The 23,297-nt window shown below is 40.9% G+C and overlaps 1 protein-coding gene across 9 annotated transcripts in view; it reads left to right on the top strand.

Moving 5' to 3' along the window:
- Nucleotides 1-20,401, top strand: part of LOC124148919 (scavenger receptor cysteine-rich type 1 protein M130-like) — a 32,173-nt gene extending 11,772 nt beyond the window's left edge. For 4 of the 9 annotated variants that reach the window (XM_048398534.1, XM_048398532.1, XM_048398535.1 and 1 more), the window contains exons 5-20: nucleotides 385-551; nucleotides 1,496-1,646; nucleotides 1,885-2,054; nucleotides 2,225-2,372; nucleotides 2,856-3,025; nucleotides 7,787-8,029; nucleotides 10,232-10,498; nucleotides 10,705-10,953; nucleotides 11,138-11,284; nucleotides 11,508-11,526; nucleotides 12,858-12,934; nucleotides 13,588-13,632; nucleotides 15,206-15,274; nucleotides 15,717-15,785; nucleotides 16,927-16,974; nucleotides 18,232-20,401. In XM_048398534.1, coding sequence (XP_048254491.1) covers nucleotides 385-551; nucleotides 1,496-1,646; nucleotides 1,885-2,054; nucleotides 2,225-2,372; nucleotides 2,856-3,025; nucleotides 7,787-8,029; nucleotides 10,232-10,498; nucleotides 10,705-10,953; nucleotides 11,138-11,284; nucleotides 11,508-11,526; nucleotides 12,858-12,934; nucleotides 13,588-13,632; nucleotides 15,206-15,274; nucleotides 15,717-15,785; nucleotides 16,927-16,974; nucleotides 18,232-18,278 — 2,086 coding nt within the window. In that variant the 3' untranslated portion in view covers nucleotides 18,279-20,401. Of the gene's footprint in view, nucleotides 1-384; nucleotides 552-1,495; nucleotides 1,647-1,884; nucleotides 2,055-2,224; nucleotides 2,373-2,855; nucleotides 3,026-7,786; nucleotides 8,030-10,231; nucleotides 10,499-10,704; nucleotides 10,954-11,137; nucleotides 11,285-11,507; nucleotides 11,527-12,857; nucleotides 12,935-13,587; nucleotides 13,633-15,205; nucleotides 15,275-15,714; nucleotides 15,786-16,926; nucleotides 16,975-18,231 lie in introns of those variants that run through there. The other 5 variants (XM_048398536.1, XM_048398537.1, XM_048398539.1 and 2 more) reach the window with 5 other exon arrangements.
- The last annotated feature ends 2,896 nt before the right edge of the window (nucleotides 20,402-23,297 follow it).

The following is a 23,297-nucleotide window of genomic DNA, read 5'->3' on the forward strand; positions in this document are numbered from 1 at the left end:
TTTCTCAGTGTTTACATATTGCGGGAAAAGTGGTAAAAGCGGTGTAAACCCCTACTCACTCACTCTAAAAGGGAACGCTACATATCACCACATAAGCATCACAAAGAGTTCGAATGTGACATTTGAATTGAACGCAACTTGGTATCGAATCCCGATTTTCTAGGTTTGTTAGCACCAGACCCATGCTTGTTGTTTCACCAAAGTGGTGAACGTCTAAGGTCTGCATCACTTTGGACTTTCTTTCCACGTCAGCCTGACAAGCTGTGGTATAACTGAATTAATGTCCAAAGCATCATTAGGCCAAACTCACTCACCCACCAACACGTATAGCTGATATAACAATGTTTATTTTTGCAAAGGTGTCTTTTCTCTCTTTATTTTCAGAGGGGGAAAGGTAATCGATAATAACAGTTCAATAACAATGTGGTTAGATGACGTGCAGTGCACGATGCGGAATACAGATCTTAAAGACTGCAAGCACAGACCATGGGGGAGTGATGACTGTAGCGACTCAGAAGCTGTAGGTGTCCAGTGTTTTTCATTTCCTGAAGGTATGCTTTGGATCATTTATTCCTCGTGATACTGATCACTCGATTGTCTGATCAGGCTTTATGAAAATGCTGGCAGGTGCTACCAGTAGACCATATTCGCGAACACTGTCATCACTGATTTTCTGTAATGCATTTATGTAACCGGGGGTGTTCATGAATAACACAGGTCGTTATTTGTCATGAGGATTTATTATCAGAACAAACGCCCTGAAACATAACTGAAAGATAAATATACACGTAAATATATATGTATGTTAATATACACAAACATAGATATGTAAGAGCACATCACATTATGTTATATTCATTCACATCGTCAAACCGACGACATCATAGAAATAGAAAGAACTCTTGCTTTGAACAAATACATTGAAGGATGTGTTATAATTCACAATAACTTTGTATACATTTGTATTCATATACATGTGTAATAATATGATAAATGCAATTAATTAATTTCATTAATACAAAAGAAAGTACGATCATACCCTGCAGGTGAAACTGGGGCGGGAACTGCGTTCACCAACACAACTGACAGGACTTATGGTGCCTGCATCTAAATACAAATACAAAGACAAATATACTTACTTAGGTAAAACGGGTTACCTTAGAAAACATGAATTATGTGTTACACATAACATACCAATGAATGCTTTACATAATACATAAATAACACTGACATAAGCAAACACATACATCATAAATACATACCCACTCGCTCTCTCATTCTCAAATGAAACATTTAGGAAAGATGAAGATATACAGTGCTAGATTTCTCTTGGAACTTGCTGACCTAGTTAAAACATTTACATGGCTGCAATTATATGACTATATTATGACCTCAAACGTCCGTGTTACGATTCTGTGGAATTGAAATGTATGCAGGCCAACAGCTGATTTATCCAAATAATATCCAAATAATATCAGCATGATGTCTTCGTCAGATTCTACAGCGGCAAGACTTGTATCCACCACCAGCACGCCAGGGGAGGGAGTGCTGGAGCTGTACCATGGTGGACAATGGGGTCGAGTCTGCTATACTGGGTTCGGAGTGGAAGAGGCAACAGTTGTCTGTAGAATGTTGGGACACAGCACGTAAAAACATATATTGAGATTGTGTTGTAACCAAGTATAGCTGGATATCTTTTCTTGTGTGGAAAGTCAATCTACACAACTAATATTATTATACTTTATAACGAAAATGAAGTGTGGCTTCCCAAGCCACTATTCTATAACAAATAACTAGATACACATTTGACACATATTTGACCTTTTTCTCAATGATCTTATCAATTGATTTGAAACTATTTGACACTTTCTACTTGATATATAGTAGTGGGGCCCTCGCCAGCTTACATTTAAACACCGGCAGTTCATCAAGGCATGTCATCCTAGATAAAGTCAAGTGTCTTGGCACAGAACTCTCTCTCAATGAATGTCTTCACTATCCATGGGGTAGTGTTACCTGTTCCTCAAGCGTAGCCCGAATACAGTGTCTTTCTGGTAAGTTGTATTTTGTGTCAAAACTGTAGAAATAATGTGTAAAAACTGTAGGAATAATGTGTCAAAACTGTAGTAATAATGTGTCAAAGCTAGGAATAATGTGTCAAAATAGAGATAAAGGTGATGCAAACAATGACATGTTTGACCTTCTGTGGCTTTCTTTGTTCCAGCTAATCTTCACATACGCTTGAATTCGACAACTCTCGGACGGGGTCGGGTAGAAGTACTCCACAACAATGTCTGGGGAACAGTTTGTAGAAGGTCGTCGTTTTCCTCACAGGAGGCACAAGTTGTGTGTAAAATGGCAAATCTGCCCTGGTGAGTACATCTTCGCACGACTATTCACCTTTAAACTCGAGCTTAGTCATGGGTCTCATGAAGCCTACTTATTCATACTTCTCTAGTAATGAATTCATCTTGGTTTGATAGAGTTTGGTGTCAAAAGCGTTTTTCTTCTACATAAACTTTGTATGACTAAATCGACACCTGTCATGTGTCACGGTCACTTTAATTTCTATTCCCTTCTTATTTCATAAACTAGTATCTGTTTGAAACTAACGTAATAAGGTTCTTGCAAGTGATATTGTTAACTATTGAATCTAGAAGACCCTTACTGCATTAGGAATACATTGAACATGTGAATTGTAAAGGTATTTCTTGGAAGTCAAAATAGATTCAACCTTTTGAAAATAAACTCTTTAATATACTTTTACAGTGAAATTTCGGTATAGATCCTTGTTGGCAGCATCAGTAAAATGAAAATGACGAATTAGCAAGGCAATCATCTCTATTATTTTCTAGGACGACCGCCTCTGTGACTACATCTTACGGGCCAGGTGAAGGAATTATTTGGCTGAGTAACGTCGACTGTACGGGAACCGAGACTTCCCTGGATCAGTGTTCCCACTCTGGATGGGGAACAGCGCCGAGCTGTTCTCACAGTAGTGATGTGGGCGTGGTGTGTCGTGGAGGTGGGTCAGAGACGTAATGTTAGCATGTTGTGTCGTGGAGGTGGGTCAGCGACGTAGAAATGTTAGCGTTTTATGTCGTGGGGGTGGGTCAGAGGCGTAGTAATGTTAGCATGTTATGTCGTGGGGGTGGGTCAGAGACGTAGTAATATTAGCATGTTATGTCGTGGAGGTGGGTCAGCGACATAGTAATATTAGCATGTTATGTCGTGGAAGTGGGTCAGGGACGTAGTAATGTTAGTGTGTTATGTCGTGGAAGTGGGTCAGCGACGTTGTAATGTTAGCGTGTTATGTCGTGGAGGTAGGTAAGAGACGTGGAAATGTTAGTGTGTAATGTCGTGGAGGTGGGTCAGAGACGTAGTAATGTTAGCATGTTATGTCGTGGAGGTGGGTCAGCGACGTAGTAATATTAGCATGTTATGTCGTGGAAGTGGGTCAGCGACGTTGTAATGTTAGTGTGTTATGTCGTGGAGGTAGGTAAGAGACGTTGTAATGTTAGCGTGTTATGTCGTGGAGGTAGGTAAGAGACGTGGAAATGTTAGTGTGTTATGTCGTGGAGGTAGGTAAGAGACGTAGTAATGTTAGTGTGTTATGTCGTGGAGGTGGGTCAGCGACGTAGTAATATTAGCATGTTATGTCGTGGAAGTGGGTCAGCGACGTTGTAATGTTAGTGTGTTATGTCGTGGAGGTGGGTCAGCGACGTAGTAATGTTAGCATGTTATGTCGTGGAAGTGGGTCAGCGACGTTGTAATGTTAGCGTGTTATGTCGTGGAGGTGGGTCAGCGACGTAGTAATATTAGCATGTTATGTCGTGGAAGTGGGTCAGCGACGTTGTAATGTTAGTGTGTTATGTCGTGGAGGTAGGTAAGAGACGTTGTAATGTTAGCGTGTTATGTCGTGGAGGTGGGTCAGCGACGTTGTAATGTTAGCGTGTTATGTCGTGGAGGTGGGTCAGGGACGTAGTAATGTTAGCGTGTTATGTCGTGGAGGTGGGTCAGGGACGTAGTAATGTTAGCATGTTATGTCGTGGAGGTGGGTCAGCGACGTTGTAATGTTAGCGTGTTATGTCGTGGATGTGGGTCAGGGACGTAGTAATGTTAGCGTGTTATGTCGTGGAGGTGGGTCAGCGACGTTGTAATGTTAGCGTGTTATGTCGTGGATGTGGGTCAGGGACGTAGTAATGTTAGCATGTTATGTCGTGGAGGTGGGTCAGCGACGTAGTAATATTAGCATGTTATGTCGTGGAGGTGGGTCAGCGACGTTGTAATGTTAGCGTGTTATGTCGTGGAGGTGGGTCAGCGACGTAGTAATGTTAGCGTGTTATGTCGTGGAGGTGGGTCAGGGACGTAGTAATGTTAGTGTGTTATGACGTGGAGGTGGGTCAGCGACGTTGTAATGTTAGCGTGTTATGTCGTGGAGGTGGGTCAGGGACGTAGTAATGTTAGTGTGTTATGACGTGGAGGTGGGTCAGCGACGTTGTAATGTTAGCGTGTTATGTCGTGGAGGTGGGTCAGGGACGTAGTAATGTTAGTGTGTTATGTCGTGTAGGTGGGTCAGCGACGTTGTAATGTTAGCGTGTTATGTCGTGGAGGTGGGTCAGGGACGTAGTAATGTTAGTGTGTTATGACGTGGAGGTGGGTCAGCGACGTTGTAATGTTAGCGTGTTATGTCGTGGAGGTGGGTCAGGGACGTAGTAATGTTAGTGTGTTATGTCGTGTAGGTGGGTCAGCGACGTTGTAATGTTAGCGTGTTATGTCGTGGAGGTGGGTCAGGGACGTAGTAATGTTAGTGTGTTATGTCGTGGAGGTGGGTCAGGGACGTAGTAATGTTAGTGTGTTATGTCGTGTAGGTGGGTCAGAGACGTAGTAATGTTAGCGTGTTATGTCGTGGAGGGGGGTCAGCGACGTTGTAATGTTAGCGTGTTATGTCGTGGAGGTGGGTCAGGGACGTAGTAATGTTAGTGTGTTATGACGTGGAGGTGGGTCAGCGACGTTGTAATGTTAGCGTGTTATGTCGTGGGGGTGGGTCAGAGGCGTAGTAATGTTAGTGTGTTATGTCGTGGGGGTGGGTCAGAGACGTAGTAATGTTAGTGTGTTATGTTGTGTAGGTGGGTCAGAGACGTAGTAATGTTAGCGTGTTATGTCGTGGGGGTGGGTCAGCGACGTTGTAATGTTAGCGTGCTATGTCGTGTAGGTGAGTCAGAGACATGGTAATGTTAGCGTGTTATGTCATGGAGGTGGGTTAGAGATGTAGCAATGTTAGCATGTTATGTCGTGGAGGTGGGTTAGAGATGTAGCTATGTTAGCATGTTATGTCGTGGAGGTAGGTCAGAGATGTAGTAATGTTAGCATGTTATGTCATGGGTATGGGTCAGAAATGAGGTAATCTTAACGTGTTATGTTGTGGAGTTGGGTCGCATATGTAGTAATGATAGCGTCTTATGTTTTGGCTGTGGATCAGAGACGTGGTATTGTTAGCATGTTATGTCGTGGAGGTAGGTCAGAGATGTAGTAATGTAAGCGTGTTATGTCATGGGTATGGGTCAGAAATGAGGTAATGTTAACGTGTTATGTCGTGGAGGTGGGTCGCATATGTAGTAATGATAGCGTCTTATGTTTTGGCTGTGGATCAGAGACGTGGTAATGTTAGTGTGTTATGTCTTATCGTGTTTTGTCGTGGAGGTGCGTCAGATACGTAGTAATGTTAGCTTGTTATGTCGTGGGGGTAGATCAGAGACGTAGAAATGTTTGCATTTATGTCCTGGTTGTCGGTCAGAAACGTAATAATGTTGGCGTGTTATGTCATGGGGGTGGATCAGAGAGGTAGTAATGTTAGCGTGTTATGTTTTGGCTGTGGATCAGAGACGTGGTAATGTTAGCGTGTTATGTTGTGGAGGTGGGTCAGAGATGTAGTAATGTTAGCGTGTTATGTTGTGGAGGTGGGTCAGAGATGTAGTAATGTTAGCGTGTTATGTTGTGGAGGTGGGTCAGAGATGAAGCAATGTTAGCGTGTTATGTTGTGGAGGTGGGTCAGAGATGAAGCAATGTTAGCGTGTTATGTCGTGGAGGTGGGTTAGAGATGTAGTAATGTTAACATGTTATGTCGTGGAGGTGAGTCAGAGACGAAGTAATGTTAGCGTGTTATATCGTGTAGGTGGGTCAGAGACGTGGTAATGTTAGTGTGTTATGTCGTGTAGGTGGGTAAGAGATGTAGCAATGTTAGCATGTTATGTCGTGGAGGTTGGTCAGAGATGTAGTAATGTTAGCGTGTTATGTCGTGGAGGTGGGTCACATATGTAGTAATGTTAGCGTCTCATATCGTGGGGGTGGGTCAGAGATGTAGTAATGTTAGCGTGTTATGTCGTGGAGGTGTGTTAGAGATGTAGCAATGTTAGCATGTTATGTTGTGGAGGTGGGTCAGAGATGTAGTAATGTTAGCATGTTATGTCGTGGAGGTGGGTCACATATGTAGTAATGTTAGCGTTTCATGTCGCGGGGGTGGGTCAGAGATGTAGTAATTTTAGCGTATGATGTCGTGGAGGTGGGTCATGTCGTGGGGAAGGTGGGGTCAGAGACGTAGTAATGTTGGCGTGTTATGTTTAGGGGGTGTCAGAGATGTAGCAATGTTACCGTGTTATGTTGTGGAGGTGAGTCAGAGACGTAGTGATCTTAGCGTATTATATTGTGGAAGTGGGTTAGAGACGTAGTAATGTTAGCGTGTTATGTCGTGGGGTGGGTCAGAGACGAGGTAATTTTAGCTGATTATGTTGTGGAGGTTGGTAAGAGATGTTGTAATGTTAGCGTGTTATGTCGTAGGGGAGGATCAGAGACGTAGTAACGTCAGCGTGCTCTGTCGTTAGGTTCGTCAGAGACGTAGTAATGTTAGCGTGTTGTGTTGTGGGGTTGGGTATTAGACAGTAACAAACTGGGCTGGTATGTATCAAAGGATGGTTTGACACTCTAATGAGGTGAGTAACGGTGAAGTGAGGTGCGGTGCGGTGCGGTGCGGTGCGGTGCGGTGCGGTGCGGTGCGGTGCGGTGCGGTGCGGTGCGGTGCGGTGCGGTGCGGTGAGGTGAGGTGAGGTGAAGTGCGGTGCGGTGCGGTGAGGTGAGGTGAGGTGAGGTGAGGTGAGGCGAGGCGAGGCGAGGCGAGGCGAGGCGAGGCGAGGTGATGTGATGTGATGTGATGTGATGTGATGTGATGTGATGTGAGGTGAGGTGAGGTGAGGTGAGGTGGGGTGAGTACATTCCGCTCTCCGGGCGGACGCTCTACCACGAGACCACCTAGGCGGTCGACACTGTACTGATGGGGGAGGTGGGGGGATATCGTGGAGGTTAGTTTGACACATAAGTGTTGTGGGGTTGTATGCCGTAGAGGTGCCTTTAACACAGGAATGTTGTTGGGTGCTATGCCGTGGAGGTTGATTTGAAGACCTCCGTGTGCGGTGTGTGGTGGATAACGCCAACCCTAGTGCCCAGACATTCCAGTGGTCTCACAATAGGCAAACGAGTACTGGGTCAACATCCCTCAAACGTAACATATCAAAGTCTGACCAAGGAGAACTGACCTGTACTGCTGATAATGGACACATGATGACACCTGGAAGGGCAGCGACTACAATACATGTAACATGTAAGGCCCAGTATTGCCTTCCCTAATTTGTGTGATGCGAATCTTATATGCCGTAATTACCCTCATTTCACGCCTTCCTTTGGTTGTCTCAGTTCCAAGGAATGTTGCTATTATAATAAGAACAATTTTCAGCTGCCCTGGTAATCCACCTGGAGCCGCCAGGAAGTGTCCTAAACGTCCTCCTTGGTCAGGTGATCGGTGTCGTGTGTGTGGTCGACTACTCCAACTCCACGGTCACTTCGTTCCGCTGGACTCACAATGGACATCCCTACAGTGGACAGACCTTCAGTAAAACAGTAACATCCAAGTCCGACTCTGGCAGTTTAACATGCAGTGTAGGGAATGTCCACGCCTCCACTCGAATCAACGTGTGGTGTAAGTGATTTATATGTAAAAAAGGTTAATGTCAAAAGGGTACAAATATGGTGTTAATAATGTGAACAAAAAGAAATACCTACATTACCCATTTTAAGAATTACGAAAGTCATGAGTGGGTACGCTTCTAGGATAAACGTAAGGATCGTGACATCGGGTTTAATTGTTTTTTATTAAGTAGAAGATAATACAAATTGTGTGTGGATATGTAACAAACCCCTTGGTTGATGCGGGAGGATACACATAGCTATCAGTTCGTACGAGTGTACTTCGGGTAGAATGAGGTTATGGTAGTGCGGAATGTTTAGTTGCCTGTCTTTATTACCACTTATATATTTTTTGTAGTTTTCCAGCTGTATTGTAAAGTGCCGGGCAAAAAAAACTTATCACTTGCAAATTGAGTTTTTTTTCTAAATTAAAGACTTGCGATAAGTTAGAACGTTATCAGAAAACATTCACCAAAACACACCCTGTGCACACATGAAAGTCACGTTTTGCAGGATTCAATGAATTTCGTGCAGTCATGATAAATGGGAAAACAGGATCTTGGGGAACTGTGGGCACACATAGGCCACACACAGGCCACACACAAGCCCGTTCAAGATCCTAAAAACCAAGGGTCGCAAAATGCAAGGGTCGCTACATCCGGACAATCCACCTGAGGAACCGATACATCCAAGATGTGCACCCTTATGGTGGAGGGTATGGGGCGGACAACAAGGCTTGTTATCATCCGTTGGAATCTGATACAAGGTCGAAGTGTTGCGACCTGTTGCAGTGCCATTCTTACGTGGACAGCCAAGGGGTACCCTTTTGCAGCAGGATAATGCACGACCTCATAGGGTCAGACTTGTTCACCAATATCTGCACAACGTTAACAACAACAACGTATTGCCTTGGCCAGCATGTTCTCCAGACATGAATCCCATAGAGCATCTCTGGGATCATCGTGATCGACAGCTGAGACAATGCGTCCCTCCCCAGCAAACGACAGCAGCTTGAAGAGGTTTTATTGGACTGGTGGCGCAGAATTCCTGCTGAAGTCATCCGGCGACGAACGACATCCACGAGAAGACGTATTTTGGCGTACATTGATGCAGGGGGTGGTCACACACGCTACTAACGACATGTTTTGTCACATGACTTTATGAGCACCTTTTGAATGGACTCGTATTTATGTATTTTTTTTATTTTGACCCCGTGTCTCTTTCGCTCGGACTTATGGCAAATGCACTATCAATATGGCATTGCAATTATGAACGGACATCGAAAAATGATTCCTTTCATTGAAATAATCATTATATCGATAACATCTGTCTTTGGTTTTTTTATGGAGCTCCTAAACAAGTTTCTTTCGCCCGGCAGTTTATTATATAGAATGACTCCACCAATCTCTTGATTGATCCTTAATGTCTTCAGACACGCCAGTTGTACATCTCGAACCACGAAACGAAACTTGCTACAAACATGTGTTTATGTCTCATGTTTATTTATATATAGACAGGTGATGAAAAGTACTTTTGAGTCACATATGCTGTTGATCTTTATATCTTTTTTCACCTAAGATCCTCCAAAACAGGTCACCATTGTCAAACAGGGTGGAGTCGTAACACAATAGTGTTTCCTGTTAACAATAGTTTGTCGATTGATATTTATAATAATACACAGTTAAATACTGTTCTCGAGTTTCAGCATAATGTGGGCATAAAAACAGTATATGATATTCGTCTTTGTCTCCTTCTCCACAATATGGACGTTAAAGGTCTAACGGATTGTGATTATGTACATGTTTATATGTGTTCATTTTAAAGCTGTTTGGACAGCGCCTAAACTTAGCTATAGATCTTCTTATCGAGGCAGATCTAATACATTTTAAATATTTCAGTATTTAACAAGGATTTCAATGTACAATATGTGGATAAAAGTGAGGAATTGTTAAGACAATGATGCCATTGTTGGCTGTATATATCTAACAAAAGTTGTTTAAATGCTGACATTTACGATTTACTATTACCAACTTCTTTGCACATTCAAACAAAAACAAAACCATGAGGATACAAGAATAGTCTCACTGCACATGTTCAGTTTATGTAACCCAAACCATAATCTTTTTATTACACCTTATGCAATGGCGTTTTGTCGCTATGTTGTATTGCTCAGAATGATACCACTAATCTCTCGACTAATTCTTAATGTTTTCGGACCCCACAGTGGTACATCTGGAACCACGAAATGACACCCTGGATGTCGATATAGGTGAGGACCTCAGTGTACGGTGTGTTGTGGATGATGGTAACCCTAGTGTCCACACAGTCCGATGGTCTCACAACGGACAAACAGTTACTGGCCATGGATCGACATTCCTCAAACGTAACATAACAAAGTCTGACCAAGGAGAACTGGCCTGTACTGCTGATAATGGACACATGATGACACCTGGACGGGCAGTTGCAACTGTAAACGTCAGATGTAAGCTATGTCAAAAACTATTGCATGCATTCTTATTACTTGCTACAAACATGTGTTTATGTGCTATGTTATTTTATATAGACGAGTTATACAAAATATTTTTAAATAAGTTATGCTGTTTAAAAATGATTTTTTTAAACTAAAAATGATTTGTTCTCTCAGAATTATGTGATTTATGATTTTTAAAACATTATATCTGACATAAGATCCACCAGAGATCCACCTGTCACCAAGGCAAGATGTCATCAGTGTCATGGCTGGAGATGCCGTTGAAGTCGAATGTGTCGTCGACGACGCCAACCCTGCTGTCACCTCGTACACGTGGTGTCACAACGATTATATCAGTCATGGACAGACGTTTATGAAGCATGTGTCTCCTGATGATGCGGGAAACCTATCGTGCTCTGCTACGAATGAACAGGGAACATCTACTGTACAAGCAAGGATCAGGGTCTGTAAGTAATCCTTTTGTCAGCCTGAACGTTGTGGAACGCACATTTCAGGAATGTTTTACTTGATGGTTGGCAAAACCAGGTACAGTACAATTTCAATAGATATCATCTCTATCCAAGATATATGTATTTGTGTATTTGGTAGTGCAATTCCATGCCTTCATTTAGATAATCTGTTCTGTCACAGTGCAAGTTTCCTCGTTTATCGGAAGTGATGACACTATAAGCCAGAATAAACTGATTGCCATAGTAACAGGATCTGTTGGCATAGTTACCATTATCATCCTCATCATCATCGTTATTCACCTGAGGAGGAGACTGCATGCTGCAAAATGTACGTGCATTTGTGGTATAACTTGACAGCATCAATGACACTTGATATGCACACACAATCAAGTACACAATCGTTTCACCATTTACTATTTATTTTAACAATTCTATGCACATATCAAAAGTTATAGTAATTGCTGTTGAATGAAAATAGTATTGAACAAGTCAAGTTCTGAAAACAACATTTACCGACAACTGATTTGCTTTTCATTTTCTTTTATTTCTAGCTGAGCATGAGCCAAAGAGGTAAGTGTGTTTTGTTACGGTCTCACGTTTGTACAGGCTATTTGACAGAGACGTAACAGCCTGTAAAATTAGTAACACGGTCATGGAAATCTACTTACAGTTATGGTGAGAATTACATCGCAATTTTCTTACATTATCATCACAACATCTTAACCAGCCTTTGCTGTCACTTCATGATTCAACTTGTAATATGGAAAAGTCAATTCTTATCCTTTTTCAAGATATATGATACACAAAACATTCCAAGGTTCGACCGATTCTGCCTGAGATAGTATTTATTATCGATATAATTTTGACCAGTGATTGTTGCTTGCTGTGAAAATAATATGTCGTGATTTTATGTAAATTCTTAAGTATAAGATGTTACAAAGACCATTTTAGGCGAATAATCATCAGGTTTCAAAGGAAGAAAGAAATCTAATGGAATCGACCATGTGATTAAATACCAGAAGGCTTGCCTTTTTGACGAAGGTTTCAAGCTTTAAATAGCAAAAAATAATGACGGATAGCTCGGGTGTATGAGAGGGTGAGATTTCCCCAACATGCTTCACTCCCTTCACCTCTCGCCTCTATCAGACATTTAGTTTGGATCAAAGTTAAAACTGAAGACAACGTCCTTGATTTCTAATTAACCTTCTCTATGTTCTCATCACATCTAACTGTATGCACTTGGGGGTGTCATTAAACCAAAATTAGCAAACTTTGAAAAGAGGAAACTCCAATTCTAAAACGTGTGATGGTTATCAAGGTTTCCTTCCCATGATTTTGTTTTTAATACGAAAATCAAGTGCGGCAAAATTAGCCTCACTGTTTTTCTAACCCTCAAAAGTAAATATATTTTATTTTAATGTAATAAACAAAACATGTTTAATGTGTAATTTCCCCCTGAAAGGTGACATCTACCTGTACATGAACCACAATAGCATTTTTGCTCTTTATTTATAACTCACGCCAGAAACCTATGATTGTGGTTTCGAATCCCAGTTCGCCCCGATTATGTTTCTAGGTTTGTCAGCACCCTACCCGTGCTCGTGTGTTTCACCGAAGTGGGAAACGCCGGAGACCTGCAACACTTCGGGCTTTCCTCCCACATTAATCTGACACGCCGAGATATAGCTGGAATACTGTTAAAAGCGACGTTAAAAACAACTTACTCACTCACTATAACTTTTTGTCTGAAGCACTGTTGTGAACCTCACTGCACGTTAATTTGTCAGAGTACATTCGAAGAGCTCTGCGTTTTGAGCTCCTAAAATATGCTGAAGAAGAACATGATTACAGTGTCCTATGGATCCTCGAATATTTATTTCATAATTGTGTATCTATGTTAGATCTGAACAGACGTCAAGGACAGATGAAATCCCTTCAAGATGCTGCAATTACGAGACCGTGGAGCGGCCTAGTGGAGGTACGAACACCAATATTATATATATTATATACTGAATGGTATGAACACCTTAGTTGTAATGTGAGCCGTTACAATGGCTATACACTGGAAACAGAACACCGCCGTAATTTCGAACGGGAGGGCACTTATGTGAAGGCGAGTATATGCATTGAAACTACTTTGAAACGAGTTTTAGTTACAATTAGATCAGCGCTATCGTATCAGTGGATTTTCTGGTAACTATGACTGTACGATACATCGCTTGCTTGATAAAGGTGTTAGGATCTACACCGAAACGTCGCACTAATTGTAATAAAGAAGTTGTTCATCCATAGAAATTGCCTTTCTTCATCACACCAACTTCTAAATGCCACTGAAAGAAGTGATGACTGTACGGTCAAGAATAGTGTGTCTGTAGGTCGCCCTCGAGTAACAGCAGTACAGCTGTGCGGCGTAAGGCAACAGACACTTACTTTTTTATGCACAGTGTGTGAGTGGCGGGGGCTACCGCTGCAACAACACATGGGTAAGATGGTACTAGTTTTTAGACAGAACAGTTTGTAAAGCCTGGGAAGTTCCGAAAGTTGGGAATTAATGCATTTTGTCCGGTATTTTGTCTATGACTACTCTGTCTTTCCCTCAGAAAAATAAGAACAGTGTAATTTATGTTCCAGGTCCTGAGAATACCTATTGCGAGATTGGCTTGTCACAAACAACAGGTAACAGGCAAATGCTTAGCCATCGAGCATCAATACAGAAAATAGTACACCACATATACATTAATTCTTTATGTGATGCTGTTGATAAATATACCATAACATTTCATTGGAGAAACGAAAGAGTACAGAGCCATAATGTACTGTAATGATAAAAAATATGATAAGTATTATAAATATTTCATGAAGTCATCATATTGTTCAATGAGTTTATAAATTATTTGTAAAGATATGGCGTAAACAGTCAACTTCCATGCAATGAATGACCATTGTAACAAGGCCTTTCAAGTACCCTCAACCACAGCAAGACCTGTGTCTTTGCAGTAATGGGTGTCATTCTTTTATGCGCCAGGAAACAAATACTTACTATTTGTTGTAAATTGTGTATGTCGCAGGTGCAACTGGTAGAGCAGGATATGCTAACCCTTTACACGAACACCTGGTGTCATCACTGATATTCATTAATCCTTTGAAGTAATTATCTCCTCTATTTAGCCCTCTGCACCCAATAAAATCTGTTTCGACGGTTAATTGATTGTGTTTATTCTCTGGCGTAGACGTTTCTTTTATTTACACAGAGATAAAACATAAAAAAACTTCTTTCTTCGGTTGGTTGGTTGGTTTCTTGTTTAACGCCGCACTCAGCAATATTCCAGCTATATGACAGGGGTCTGTAGATAATCGAGTTTGGACCAGACAATCCAGTGATTAATATCATATATCATGGCTTGTGTTTTGTTTGTTTGTTTGTTTGTTTAACGCGGCAATATTCCAGCTATATGACGGCGGTCTGTAAATAATCGAGTCGGGACCAGAAAATCCACTGATTGACATCATGAGCATCGATCCACGCAACTGGGATCGATGACATGTATCAACCAAGACAGCGACCCTGACCTACCGATCCCGTTAGTCGCCGTTACGACAAGCATAGTCACCTTTTACGCCAAGCATGGGTTGCTGAAGACCTATTCTACCCCGGAATCTTCACGGGTCTCTTTCTTCAGTTGTACAAAGGGACTGAATGGCAAGTCATCTAAGGTGCTGCGCTTCTCTGTTCACAGTTGTGTCCCCAAGGTGTTCCAGAAACTCGCAGGTTACTCGTTGATGCAATCAAATTTTGTGTGGGTCGATGCTCATGATGTCAATCACTGGATTGTCTTGTCCGGACTCGATTATTAACAGACCGCCGTCATATAGCTAGAATATTGCTTAGTGCGGCGTTAAACAAACTAAACGAAGCGTAATTATGTTTGTGAGCCCCTCGCCCGTCCTCGCGTATTTCACAAAGTTCCCATGCTTGCCGTAAAAGACGGCTATGCTTGTCGTAAGAGGCGACTCACGGGATCGGGTGGTCAGGCTTGCTGACTTGGTTGATGCATGTCATCGATCCCAATTGCGTAGATCGATGCTCATGATATTAATTACTGGATTGTCTGGTCCAGACTCGATTATTTACAGACCGCCGTCATATATCTGGAATATTGATGAGTGCGACGTTAAACAAACAGACAAAACACAAACCATGATATATGTGAAATCGAACCAACTCTTCTGAAATAACACAATGTTCCAGATGGGAATCCTGCCCACGTCTATGGCAACACTGGATTTGAAGATGAAGAAAACATACGTAAAAAAAAAGGTACTTTGTCACCGCTTTAAAGCATAAGGAATCAGATAATGAAAGTTAAGCCTGACCCTCGTTCATCAGGCTTTCGGATTCATAAACACTTGCTGATGATGCAATCGGTATCGTACAACGAACTATTTTAGCAGAGATTTCTTATGAATAGGGAAAGGATTTGTCGCTTGTATTCACAAGTAATCCATATGAAATTTCACAAGTATTTGTTTTTGTGTGTACAAGGTAGATAACAGGCTGATGAAAGAACCAGCTTAAATTAGTATTCGAAATACTAAGGAGTTATAAAGGAAATGTGTTTCGATTAATCCGTAGTTCGAGACAAGCAGAGTGCCTGTTTAAGACCCTAGTGACGATAAGGATTAATATTCTGCCAGTACCTTAAAGTAGCTAGTGTTGACGAGGTAGAACTGTATAAACTGAAAACTCTGTGTGTTGCTAGGAACTGCTTCGGGCACAAACTACGGCAACATCCAGCTTGAAATGAGCGAAAACATACGTCAAAAAAGAGGTACGTCGACGCTGCTTGACAAACTACCCGTTTGATTTGTGCAACCTTGCATGGTTCATATGCATTCAGTTTATACATACTTTTACTGATCATCCTACTCCGCCAGGCGGACTGATATCACATTGTAACTTATCATGTGATCTGATGCCTATCTCGAGAAACCAATGGTGAGACACGGTGCCCCATTTGTCAAACGAATCGCAACGCCCTCAGCTGCCTCGGGTCGTGAGGTAAACTTTCACCATGTTATGTCCCTTGGTCCATTTTTGTAAAACCCAGTACTGTATACCATTGTAAGTTACTGGGCAGACAGTCCTCGGCCCGTCCATTGGATTTCCACACAAGCCCCAGTTATTATGGCTTATCACCGCGTGAGGGATCGTGGGTTTTATAAAACAGTCCACGTCCACACTGATGTGGGGCTTCCCTCACACATTCAGCTGTTGTACCCTGAGTGAACTGAAATACCCCGATCCATTGCTATCATCCTTGGCATCTCAACACCGTGTCAGAGGTGAGGTTAAATGGGGTTTACCGTCGCGTTCAAGATCATTGCAATTAAACGTGTGTTTGTGTGTGGCTACTTGTACTTGTCAGGACTAATGCCGATTTAATAGTGCTAGCCCACTGAGATACTATGACGCATGTTACGTGAATATCCCATTTGGACAAAGTATACTGACGCCGAGCCGACCAGTTCTTGCCTTAGCCCTTTAGTGCCGAGTGCCGGGCAGGGTAACAAAAAGTACCGTCGTTTAACGTCTTTTGGTATAACGCGGCCGGGTACCGGACCCACGACCTTCCGCACTCCAGGTGGACGCTCTTCAACTAGACCACGGAGGCAATCCCGTGTAAGGGATCGTGGGTTTTACAAAGAAGTCCAACCAGATTAGGGGCTGTCCGCACACATTCAGCTGTTGCACCCTGATTGAACTGAAATACCTTGATCGATTGTTCCATACTGACATACTCTATACCAATGACCGTTTGGATTAATTGCAGCAGGAGAAGAAACTGTTTGTTTGAAAGTGTTTCAATTCGTAACTACAGTGCACAGAATTAATTATATTGCATTGTCCTGTATCTCAGTCTTACAGCAACATAATCTACACATCATCTGTTTTCTTGTGTTACGCACCAGGAAAGGAGAGGAAAGTGAAATCACCCAAAGGACAAGCGTACAATGATGGTAGGTTGAACACTCACACTTGCGGTTTGTATTTTAATAGCATCATAATGGAACACAATACAATATTTCAGTTTGTTATTTAAACCACACATTGCAATTTGTACTTTAATATCATCACAACTGCTAATAATACAATGTGTTAGTTTGTTGTTTAAGTCGCACATTGCAATATTCTAGCTATATGACGGTGGCCAGTAAATACTAGTAATGGAGTCTGGACCAGAAAATTCAGCATTTGATATTGTGAGCAACGCTCCATGCTGTCGGTGTACGATGACACCTTATCAACCAATTAAGTCACCCAGTCTGACCATACGATCTATTTGGGACACGTATGCTTTGTTGGGAACCAGTTCGTACCATTAGTTATTATTCATATAATATGTATACATATATTATCCATATTTTAAAGCAAGCGAATTAAGACAAATCCAGTCATTGCTCATGTGTAATGCTTGCTTTACACACACAACAAAATTGGGTGACGGAATGCAAAGAACGTTATTGACAATACAGTTGAAGTCACTATTTCGTTGCTATAGAGGCATAATAAAGTGTGCCTAATGTAGCAATGGCTAAATTTTTGTGTGTCAGAATGTTTGAAAAATTTCCTCTGAAGAGGAAGAAAAATACAAGGTGAGGTGAGGTGAAATGGGGTTTAACGTCGCGTCTAAGAATATTGCACTTATATAGCGACGTGCATGCACGTGTATGTGTGTGTGTTTGGCTGCTTGTACTAGTCCGGACTGATGACGATTTATAGTGCTAGCTCACTGAGATACCATGTCGCAGTTTAACATGAATACCCCACTCAGACACGGTATACTGACTCCGAGGCGACCAGTCCTTGTTTAAGCCCCTTAATGCCGAGCGTCAGACAGGGTTACAACGAGTACAATCTTTTAACGTCTTTTTGTATGACGCGGCCGGGGATCGAATCCCGGACCTTCCGCTCTCCGGGCGGACGCTCTACCACAAGACCACGGAGGCGGTCTGAGAAAAATACAAATGATTTCTTACACAAGTGTAGTAACATCAGAATGACCCACATATTAATGACATACATGTACTATCTTTGTATAATAGTGTTTTTTGGTAGTAGAGTTGGGTTTTACGCCAGCAAACATTGCACCAATACAAGCAGACAATTTAACCAGTCAGCTAACCCACCGTTCCTGTGGTATGCAACTATGATGATGGAAACATTGTCAACATCAAACATTATTATCATTGACTGACATCTTTTCTCCCTCACAGAGCCCGTCTATCAAAACACCACCTCCAGGGAACAGTCGTCCATGTGAATATGGGTACTGATGTCATCACGTCACCTGAACACCTATCTGTATCTACGATTAGTTTATTTACGATGCATTTATGCTACTATAGTTCCTTATTGTTAATGTTACCATGGTCAGATTTTGTTATTACACACGTATATGTGTATGTATATATAATTATTGTATAACTCTATATGCCTACTCATTGTTTACCTGTTGATGGGGTAAGAAGTAGCCCTGAAACGTCGTTAAAAAGATTAAAATAAGTTGTTATCCATAAAGAAGTGCCACGTATTCAGACAGACATGCAGACAGTTTAGTCAGTATGCAAGGCCATATGGTCAATAGTACAGTTCAGTTTTAACATATGCATAAAAATCAACATGATCTTGAACATAGCATGATATATTCTAAATACATGTTTCAAATATATTCCGAAAGATTTGATAACATCTTCATTCGTGAATTCAACGAACTGATCATTAATTGATTGTCTTTGTGTGTTATATCTAAATAAGATAGAAATATTAATCTCAACATTTTCAATTTTTCACATATAAAAAGAACATGAAACTCGTCTTCAATCTCCTGGTTCGTACAGTTAGAACATCTTCAATTTACAAAATCACTCTCATTGGGTCTACGATGTTTATTGACAAGGAAGTTATGGAGAGATATTCTTAATTTACAAAGAGCTCTCAATAATGTTTTATCTTTTAATATACTTAAATATTTTTCTGGTTGTAACAATGATTTGATACAAGCATGATGCTTGAGAAAGTGTGAAGAGGAAACCTGTTGGTGCCAGTTTTGCGGAAATATATCTATAAATCTTTGTTTGAAAATAGTTTTTCATTACGAGTGTCTTGTGAGATCCATTCAAAGGAAAATCCAGTGTTAAATAATATGCTCCTTACACCAGACACCAATTCGTTTTCCCTTCACCATCTTGCTTTAGCGTTTTGTAACATTAAAATGGGTACCTGTCAGCTTCCATTTTTAATATCTATTATCCAGCATTAACAACACGCAGCGACCAGTTTCACCAAGCACTATCTTATTTGAAGCATATTTACCAATGCATAAAAATTGCTCAAAATACAAAGTGTGACATTTCTCAATGGATTCAAATATATTTAATGCTCCATATTTCCGATCCGTAGAACAAAATGGGTAGAATTTTACCATCAAATATTGAATTTGCTGTTGAAAATGAGATATATTTGTTTTCCTTCAATAATTTATAAACAGGAAACATTGCCTCAGATGCCTGAAGCGCTAAGGTCTTACAAGCCTTAGACCAATGTATTCTTGAGGACGGTAATAGTCCTAAATACTTATAATAAAGTCCAATTTTTTAATGTTTTTCACCATATATCCAATTTTCCTGCTTCGATACAATTCCTCCATCAAAAACAATAACATTGGTTTTCACAAGGTTTACTTCTAAACCCCACTTAATACCAAAGGACTGCAATACATTAAGCTGTTTCTGCAAGCAACATACTAGGGCACCAGAGCAACATCATCCGTGAAAAGCAATAGCATAATATCTATAATGTTTTGTGTCACAAACACACCAGGATGACATTCTTTGTACATTTCAGAAACAAGTTTGGTTATAAAAAAGATGAATAAGACTGGGCTTAAGATGCAACCTTGAGGAACACTACTGGTAGTAAAACAAGGAGTTATATCCGAGTCAGTTATAATACATGCTTTGACTGAGATATACATATTTTTAAAAACTAATGACAGTTTACCTCGACATCAATAGGTACAGCAGTTTTTTTCTATCAACGTAATCAAAAGCTTTGCGGAAATCAACAAAGGCACAATAAAAACGACCTCTAGGTTTACATAAATATTTGGAGCAAAGTGACAAAGATATTGTCATCTTCAGAATACTCAGAGTGAAACGCTGCTTGAGCTTGAGATATCATTTACGTCAAGCCAAATTCTAAGTAGTTATTCAACAATAAATGCAAATAGTTTTCCCATGACATTCAAAACAGATATACCTCTGTAATTGTTTGGTTGACTGACATTTCCTGATTTGTATAAAGACATTATCATTCCAATATTCCACGCATCGGAGAAAATACCTGTATCAAGGATTTTATTGAATAAAAGCAACAAATATGGTATGAGAAAATCTCCTTTTATTTTGTACAATTCTGATGGAATTCCATCGACGCCTGATGCTTTACTATGCTTCCCTCACTTCTTGTTCTGTGATCTCGCCAGATAACAATTGTTCCGTGAATGGAAGATCAGTACATTCATCACACATAAACAAATCAGATATTGATAGATCAAATTCTGGTTTGGCCGTCATGCACATCGGATTTAATAAATTCTGAAAATAGGAAAGCCATACATTAGGAGTCATAGAACTGTCTGTTTTTAACGTAACGACTTCTTAAGTATTTTCCAAAACGTTTTACAATCTCCATGATGCGCTGTTAACTTAATTTCTTCATTCAATTTTATGTCATACAAACGTCACAAATCTTTTTAAATTCTGATTTTGCACTTATATATCTGTGCAGGTTCAAATCACACTTATGATTTCTGAAGTTGTTGAGACATAAATACTTTTTAGATTTCATATTGTCGCTGTCAAACTAGGCTGGCTGAGATACACGACATTTACTGGACCAAGAACAAACAGTGCCAGTACTTGTAGCACAACATATCACAATGTCAGTGAGCTTAGTAACTGCTGCGTTAGGGTTGTCCTTCAAAATAACTGCACACTCATTAAACATTTCTCCACTTAACGTATTACCGTGATGGAGGTGGTAGCAAACAACTTGCTCAGGAGGAAGTCTATATTTTGGTTCAGGGCTCAATGAGGCAGATGAAGGGTTGACAATATTATTTTGTTGAAAAGAACAAGGAGTAAGATCTTTAAAGCATGTGGACAGACAATAGGCAAGTGATCTGAGTCGTTTCGTTCAACCACTGTCACTGATATATATGTAATAAATTCAAATAAACTCGATGAAACAATATAATAATCTACAGTACTACTTCCTGTGTGAGAAATGAAAGTAAGACTACCTGGACTATCTGAGTTTGTCCTACCATTAACGATGAGAACCCCAAGTTACTTACACAATTCAAGTACGGCTTTACCATAGTTATTCATATGAAAATCACTGACACATCGTTGTTGACAAAATTCATCTGAAGTGTATTCTTATCAATAGATAGATAATCTATCTCATCATCTATCAAATAATCTAATTCCTGACCAGTCCTTGCATTAAAATCTACACATAGGATGAAATTACACAAGTCACCATAATCAAGGATAACATATATTAACATTGGGTTCTAACTTGTCTACACCACTGTCCTCCTCATTAGCATATACGGGGCGGTCGGGTAGCCTAGTGGTTAAAGTGTTCGCTCGTCACGCCAAAGACCCGGGTTCGATTCCCGACATGGGTACATTTCTGGTGTCCCCCGCCGTGATATTGCTGGAATATTGCTAAAAGCGGCGTAAAGCCATACTCACTCACTCACTCATTAGCATATACCGGAGAGCCGTCTGGGTGGATGTAAACGAACACCGGGAATGTAAGGAAGGGAGATAATTCATCCTTTATTCTGAAAACCACAGCGTCGTCCCAAAGGGAGTAAACTCGTTCAAAATATTGTGACAAAGGATTTTTAATACAAACGGAAATGCCACCTGAGAACCGACTACGGTTAACAGATCGCTTAGCCTTACTGACTGACTGACTGAGTATTGTTTTACGCCGTTTTTTGCAATATTCCAGCAATATCACGGCGGGGGACACCAGAAATGGGCTTCACACATTGTACCCATGTCGGGAATCGAACCCGGGTCTTCGGCGTGACGAGCGATCGCTTTAACCACTAGGCTACCCGACCGCCCCCGCTAAGCCTTACAGTCGAACATGTTGTAATTACTGAAATTGTTGTTTAACATAGATATAGCATCATCAGTCATAGTTTCCAAGAGACAAGTTATATCAAACGTTTTACAAAATGAAATGTAATCAGAACATTCAGCTTTTGATCTCAAGCCGTGAATATTCCAAGTACAGGTTCGAGTTGTGATGTCCACATCATCGGCTTGACCATTCCTGGCTGAAACACTGGGTTCAGATTGATACTCTGCGTTCTGGGACTTAGCAGTACTGTCAAGTACTCTATCTGTTGCTACTGCAACTATCACATTATTAACAGTACATGTTGTATCGATAACATTTGTGGTAATGTCTGTACACTTGTCTGAAGAACCAACACAACTGTGCCCTAAAGATGTAATGCAAACATTTTTATTATCATGGTGATGTTTACCAGTGGTACTCTGATTATGACTGTAGCCATGGCCGCACCCCTAGTCTCTCTCAGCCTGGGTATAACCACTTCCTGCTGAAGCTGTTTCTACGATAGGCTGTCTGCCAACTTTACAGCCACCCTCCTGTTCATCCAACACAGATCCCTCACTCACCAGCTTATCATAACTCAGATAGGCAGTTTTACCATCGTCTCTGGCCGGCTTGGGTGGTGCAAGGTGATGGGTGTCTGAGCGCAGACTGATTAGTTGGCAACGTAGCGGAAGTACTTCCTGGGCCAATACCACACACTACATAATACTTCAAGTTTTGTAAATACGCAAAAGAAGGCTAAAGCACAAAGACATATACGATCGATAGAATCGAAAACTAAAAAAGCAAAGCGATTCGTTGATTATGAACAATATTTCTCGAATATTGTATATTATATTTATATATATTCTACCATTTGTCAGCGCACTATTTAAGTTTTAAATTCATAATTGCTAGTCTTACATGTTAATTTCTGAAATGAAACTGTCTGGATCCTGTTATTTCGTTTAATGATGAAAAGCGACTCGAAGCCTTTAAGCTGTAACTGCAATGCCAGTACTTCCCTGTGACAACCCAAGCAGGGGCGCCAAGGGCAATGCACTCAAAGAGCCAAGTAGACAAACACGTATGTTCAAACTAATTTCAATTTGGTGTCAAGGATAGCTTCAAAGCA

This window comes from Haliotis rufescens, unplaced genomic scaffold (genome assembly GCF_023055435.1).
Source record: "Haliotis rufescens isolate VD_foot unplaced genomic scaffold, xgHalRufe1.0.p SCAF_18, whole genome shotgun sequence".
Classification (NCBI taxonomy): Eukaryota; Metazoa; Mollusca; class Gastropoda; order Lepetellida; family Haliotidae; genus Haliotis; species Haliotis rufescens.